The 6,977-nt window shown below is 35.1% G+C and overlaps 1 protein-coding gene across 1 annotated transcript in view; it reads left to right on the top strand.

The window, feature by feature from the left end:
• Nucleotides 1-307: 307 nt before the first annotated feature.
• LOC308641731 (uncharacterized protein) overlaps nucleotides 308-6,977 on the top strand; it is a gene marked incomplete at both ends in the record, with an annotated part of 47,349 nt that continues 40,679 nt past the window's right edge. The window contains one exon of the mRNA XM_081280344.1: nucleotides 308-1,254. Within this exon, the coding sequence (XP_081136470.1) occupies nucleotides 308-1,254 (947 nt within the window). The remainder of the gene's footprint in view (nucleotides 1,255-6,977) is intronic.

Here is a 6,977-nt window from a genome sequence, read left to right as displayed (position 1 = left end):
ATTTTTTTCTAAGAATTGTGATAATAAATAATATTCTCAAGTTTCATTTTCACTTGATCAATGTTTGAATGTTCTAGATCAAAGGAATTCTCTTAGCTCTTATATTTTCATAGCAGTTATTCATTGACCTAACTGCAAATAGTCATTCAGATACGTTTGAAAACTTTCTAAGGATTAATTCCATAAGGTAAACATATCTAGGATTAATATTGCACTGCAGGAGTCAGATGCATTATCTCTTCCTATCTTAAAATTTATGATTTTTTTTCTTGCAACAGGAACATTTGAAAGCTGCTCTGGGCATGATATGGAGCTTACAAACAAGAGTTGGTTTCAGCCACCTACTCTACTTCTAACAGGCATTCCTGGACTGGAGTTTGTACAAATATGGATCTCTATTCCAGTGGGCTTCATGTACCTAGTTGCCCTCCTAGGAAACTGCACCATCCTCTTTGTTATCAAAACCACCTCCATCCTTCATGAGCCTCAGTACATCTTCCTGTCTATGCTGGCAGCTACAGATGTGGGTCTATCTTTATCAACTCTACCTACAGTACTCAAGGTCTTCCTCCTGAATCACAGGGAGATTGAGTTCCATTCTTGCCTGGCACAGATGTTCTTCATTCATACCTTCTCCTCCATGGAGTCAGCCATCCTGCTGGCCATGGCTTTTGACCGATTTGTAGCTATCTGTGACCCGCTGCACTACACTGTGGTTTTAACTCCTCCTAGGATTATAGGAATAGGGCTCATAGCTGTGTTTCGGGGTGTGCTGTTGATGGTGCCTTTGCCAATCTTGCTCAAACGATTGCCTTTCTGCAAAGGTGTCATTCTGTCCCATTGTTATTGCTACCATCCTGATGTGATGAAGCTGGCCTGTGGCTCTGTGAGAGTTAACATCGTCTATGGACTGTCTCTAGTACTCTGCTCCTTTGCAATTGACTCTATATTCATTGTCATTTCATACATCTTGATTTTGAAAACAGTGCTGGGTGTTGCCTCAGGAGATGGTCAACTTAAGGCACTTAATACTTGTGTTTCTCATATCTTCACTGTCTTCATCTTTTATGTGCCCCTCATTGTGTTGGCCCTAATTCACAGGTTTGGTACGTTCACATCTCCTCTTCTCCATGTCACCATGGCCAATCTCTTCCTCTTTCTGACTCCTGTCCTTAATCCCTTGGTTTATAGCCTAAAAACCAAACAGATAAGGTCATCATTGCCCAAGATACTCAAGAGCAGGACAGACTTTATGTAGTCCCATATGGCCTTAGTCAAAGAGACACCCTGACCTTCTCTGCCCTTTGATCTATCTGCTTCTCTAGGGAATATGTCATCACTTCAAGATATGGTTTTGCAAGAACTGATATATTTTCTTGTCTGCCAAGATGGTGGTGTCTTGTTTATTGTCTAAGAAGAAAATTACCACACTGTGAAATGGTTGTATTTGTAAACATCAGTGTGTGATATGTGTATTTCTGTTTTGTTTTCTCTTTTACAGAAACACATGAAATGGTGTACCTTGAAAGTCTGTTGAAACTGAGCAGTTAATGACCATCTTATGGAAAATAGCAATGAAACCAGAACTAGGCAGCAAAAAGAAAAAAACATTAACTTGTTTTTATAAATTTCAAATTACTCTTCCAAGGAATTGTCCATTAGCATAAGTGAAAAATTTGAAAATTAGGGGAGGTAAATATATTTTTGTATTTTTAACTAGAAATGATAAATTTAAAGTTGATGAAAGTTTATCTACCATTTAATGTGTCAGTGGATAAACAATAAGGAGATCTATTTGACTTTTTGAAAGTGTAAAATTATATCAATATTAAAACTTAATACAAATGTCAAAAAACAATTTTAAAATGCAAAACACTAGCTTTCACGTTACTTTTCCAGGACTACACATCTATATTTACTTAGCATAGTCAGGCCAGGTCTTTTTCATTTGATGGGCAGGGAATAAACTTTAGGAGACAAGAGTTCATTGTTTGAAAAACACTAAATTTACGTTTGAGGATAAATTCAGAGGATACAAGAGTACCTAATATGGTATGGAGAGAAAAAATGGTCATCTGAGAAGAAGAGATTGTGTATATAAGAAACCACCCTGTCTTCTCAGTTGGAGTATTATTCTGATTGAACCAATGTTCTCAGAAAAGGTAGTATCTTGTGTTTTCCCTCTTCCCCTTATTTTTAGAATGTAAATTCCACAAGGGTGGGTAAACTTGCCCTGTTGTTCAAAAATGCATTCCTGGTACCTATATGAAGCCCTGGAAAATAACAGGTGGAAACAAGTACTGTTTCCTGAACATGATAAATTCCTTTGTGTCTGCTGAACTGCTAGACTTTCTCCTTTCCTCCCCCCACCCATCTTCCTCATTTCCATAATTCTTTTAAACTAATCGATATGTTTCTTATTTGCTGAAATCTGGGAATATGAAGATAATTCAGAAAATTGCTTTAGTTTTGAATAGAGTCTATGTGGAAAGGCAGAGAGTACATGATGAATATACAGTGTCCATCATAAAGCTGAGGTCAGAGCACTATGAGATGTATAAACCAGGCTGTAAGAGTCAGAGACTAAAATGAGGAAATGAAAAAAAAGTAAAAACTAACAGATCTTAGTCAGGGGAAAGTGGATTGAATATATTAAGCAAAATTAAAAGTATGTGCAAAGGCATGGGAGTAGGACAGAGGACTATACCTAAAGGAGGTACAGGTAATAGAGTACAACTACAGAAGACAGCTTGGAGGAACAGTGGCAAAGGATAATAGCAAGCGGTGGATAAAAGAGCTTTAGTCAGTGTTTTACATTTATTTATTTAATTTATTAATTGGTATTAACATATATCAATTATATTAAAGTCAATATTCTATTAGCCAATTTCAATATTTTTTGCAGGATGTTGAAGTGCTCTTCTTGGGTTGGGTTAATGTCTACCACCTTGATACTATTTTCACAATAGTCAAGGTCACTCTGATGATATATTAAGACATTATTTCATATATATTACTTAGCATTTTGTCTATTATTAGATTTTTCTTTTTGGAAGTCTCTTGAATATTTAATTTTATTATTTCTTCTATTGTATTTTAATCTTTCTCCATCTCCCAACCCCTCACACACACACTGAGAATACAGGGGGAAACCAACCTAAAGGATTTTGCCTATTCTCACAGCTACTCAATATAGCACAGAATGCTTCTGAAACCAAGCAAACAATTCTCCAGTGGATACTAGTTGGATATATGTTAATTTGATTCAATTCTGACACCATCTGTCACGAGATAGCATCAGATACCAATGAGCAAGGGCTCAGTCCCACAAGACCACCGCACTCAGGATCATTGGGTCAACAATGAAATTTCATTAACAAAATGTTGGTTGAAGAACTGGGTAGTGTAGTGATTCATGCCTTTAATTTCAACAATTTGGGAAGCTTGAAGCAGGGTAGTATCTTAACAAGATACTATCTCAAAAATAAACATAATAATTAAAATAAAAGAGCTAGTGACATAGTTCAGTGATAGAGTTCCCTTGGGTACAATTTCCAGTTCTGATATATATATGTTTTTTTTCTTTTTAGAACTTACAAGAGGATCTCCAATGATGAACATTTTTTTCCTTAATAAAGAATGAGAAGTGTATATAAGTATGAACAATACAAAAATATAAAAAGAATCTGAACTAGCATGCATTGTTCAGAGAACTAAAGATTTTTTAGTAAGAATGGGGTGTGAAAGAAAATGGGAAAAGGTCAGATCATGGACAGCCTCCCATATCATAAGCATTAAGTTAAATTTGTCATAACAGACAAAAAAAGATTCAATTGCAAAAACTCAAAGATTCAACATGATCATATTTGTTTTGCAGTTTATGGAGCAAAGTAAGCAATTGTTTGAGAATGAGTTAATGTTAAGTGAGAAAATTAAGAAACTAAAATAGATGAAGAAGGAAACATTAAACTAGTGAAGTGAAACATTGAACTAGTGAAGAAAATATAGAAATGTAAATGAGTGGACACATTTAAGATATATTTAGGAGACATAGTGAGTGAAACGTGAAGAAATGTAGGAGGTACATAGAGATAATAAGATTCGTTTCACTATAGCAACATAGACATTCTAATCATAATTTACATACAATAGGAATTTAATAAAAGGAAGAATTTGGAGCAGAATTTCAATAATTTAATTTTGACTGAGTGCTCACACCTATGTGAAGATCATAAATGAGTAAAAATTTCCTCAATGATAATATAGAATATGTTCCATGTCTGTGGAGAAAATAAAAAGCAGTAAACATAGTAAAAATGGTACAATCTGTAGGAAACTTGGATAAACAACAATTTTAAAAAATATGGATTTTCATATCTTGGTGGAGGAGTTGGAAAGAATTTTATTGTATTTGACTCAAATCTTGGATAAACAGAGTAATATACAAAATTATTTATACATTTTCTACTATGACCCAGGTACCTGTAATTTGAAATAGTCAAAATAATATGGAAGAATTTAAAAATATAATAAAACATATGGAAAGAAAATAAAATGGAAAGTTAGAATATATGGTTGGAGATTTGCTAAACTCTCTGGTCTTCTTGAAAAATTGTTGAATTATAAACTTTATTAGAAAATATGGAAAAACATTAGAACTATCTATGACAAGGAGATGACATGAATTCTCTAGCCAAGTATTTCTCATTTGTTTCAACTTTGTTCACAAAATATCTCAAAACACATGGTAAGTAGTGTGGGACAAAGACAATATTATGAATACATAAAAGTATAATCTTTATTCATAAATTGTAATTTAGAAGATTTTCTCATCATATTCATATTTATATCCACATCCTATATCTAAAATTATAGCAATGATATTCAATTTTTAAATAATTATAAAACTGAAAGTTCTATTTTCCCTCATTTAAATCATCTTTAACTTTTCTAATTCTTCATGCTTGCTGGACCTTGAAAGATTTTCTCAGAGCAGCACGGATCTGTTTGGTCTTCAGACTATACACAATTGGGTTGAGCATTGGGGGCATAAAGAGGTAAATATTTCCCAGGACTGCATGTGCCAATGGAGAACTTTTGTGGCGGATTCGATGCATTACAGTTATTGCCAGGAGAGGTCCATAATAAATAAACACAATAAAAATATGAGACAAGCAGGTATTGAGTGCCTTCATCTGTCCTTCTCTGGAAGCAATACCCAGCACTGCTTGGAATATCAGAACATAAGAAAGGGCTATGAGGAGAAAATCAATCCCAAAAGAAAAGATGACCAAAACCAGACCATAGAAAATATTGATTTTGACTTGACCACAAGCTAGCTTCATGACATTTGGATGGAGACAGTAGGAATAGGCGAGCATCTGGCCCTTGCAGAAAGGCAGCCTCTTTAGCAGGATGGGCAATGGAGTCATGAGTGCTACACCCCTCAGCAAGGCTGCCAGTCCCATTTTGGTGACTCGTGAGTTGGTGAGTATGGTGGTATATTGCAGGGGGTGACTGATGGCCACAAAGCGGTCAAAAGCCATGGCCAACAGGATACCTGAGCCCATGGAAGAGGATGTATGAATAAAGAAGAGTTGAGTGAGGCAACTATCAAATGCAATTTCATAGAGGCCAAGGATAAAGACCTTGAGCACAGACAAAAGGGTGGAGACAGAGAGGACAATATCAGCCCCAGCCAGCATGGACAAGAAATGGTACTGAGGCTCCTGTAGACTCCTCTCAGTCCTCACCAAGTATATTACTGTGCAGTTTCCTGCCATTGTAGTAATGTACATCAGGCTCAAGAGTGGTCCCAGCCATAGGCGGGCACCCACCAGCCCTCGGAGGCCAGTAAGAATAAAAAAAGAAGGCTGAAATGTTGTGGTATTGAATTCAAACATGAAAACTGTGAGGAGCCCTGTTCAAAACAGTTTCCCAGAAATGGATCCTAAGGAAGAAGAAAAAAGGAAATGTCAAATTCAGGAGACGAGTAATTTGACTAAAAGAGCCTAGTGAATATTAAAGTTTAAGGATGAGACTGAATTAAGAGTAAAATGACATTAATAATTCTTATACCGAGGAATAAAAGTGGTTTCCCTTCTGAAACTGCTGTGGGATCAGTTACTCTGTTTACTAAGAATCTCCACACAGACCTAAGCAAGTTAAACTTGAAGTGAAAATGAGTAGAGTACCTACTACTAACTATTCTAAAGTCAGGTCCAGAAATTATGCAGTGGTAAAAGCAACTCTGTTGTAAAAACACAGGCTGCTTAAGACTCTCTTAGGAAAAGAAAGTGAAGAATAAGTGATCTTGAACAGCAGGCTAACCAGTGCTTCAGCAAGGTTATAGAGACAATCTGATCATTTCACCTATAATTGCAATCTTTTTGCTATTTGTTTCCTCACACCTGTAATATAAGACATTCAAATTATTTGTGATAAAAAGTTATATGACAAAATATTTCTCCTTTGAGCTGAATTCCCACTCTAATTACACACTAATTTTCTGTCGTATATTAGTATACTTTAAACTTTAAATCTATATTTACATATATATCTGCACACATGTAATATACAATATAGTTTAATCTTTCCATATTTATATCAAATTGTTATACATAAGATGGACAGATATACATATCATATGTGTGTCCCTTTATTATCCATAGTATGATCTTTACCTCTATGGTAACAATTTCCTATAATTTTCAAACATACTCATATGTTTTATCTGAGTAAAGGGAGCTGAAAGGGAGCTCTAATAATTATTGTCACAGAATAAGAAGCTTAAATTCCTATTGGAGCAATTCTTAGTTGGGCCAACTAGGATGTGTATTCACCAGCTCTAACAGTCATCTCACCATTGGTTACTTAAATTCTTTGGGCTTTTGAAAGTAGTTGACCCATTTCAATTATTTTGTCTGTGGAAACTTATCTTTCTTGACTTAAAAGATTACATTCTCTTGATATTTTCT

This window comes from Spermophilus citellus, assembly GCF_964194105.1.
Source record: "Spermophilus citellus genome assembly, chromosome: 2".
NCBI classification, from domain to species: Eukaryota; Metazoa; Chordata; class Mammalia; order Rodentia; family Sciuridae; genus Spermophilus; species Spermophilus citellus.
This window is presented reverse-complemented; position numbering and strand designations above follow the sequence as displayed.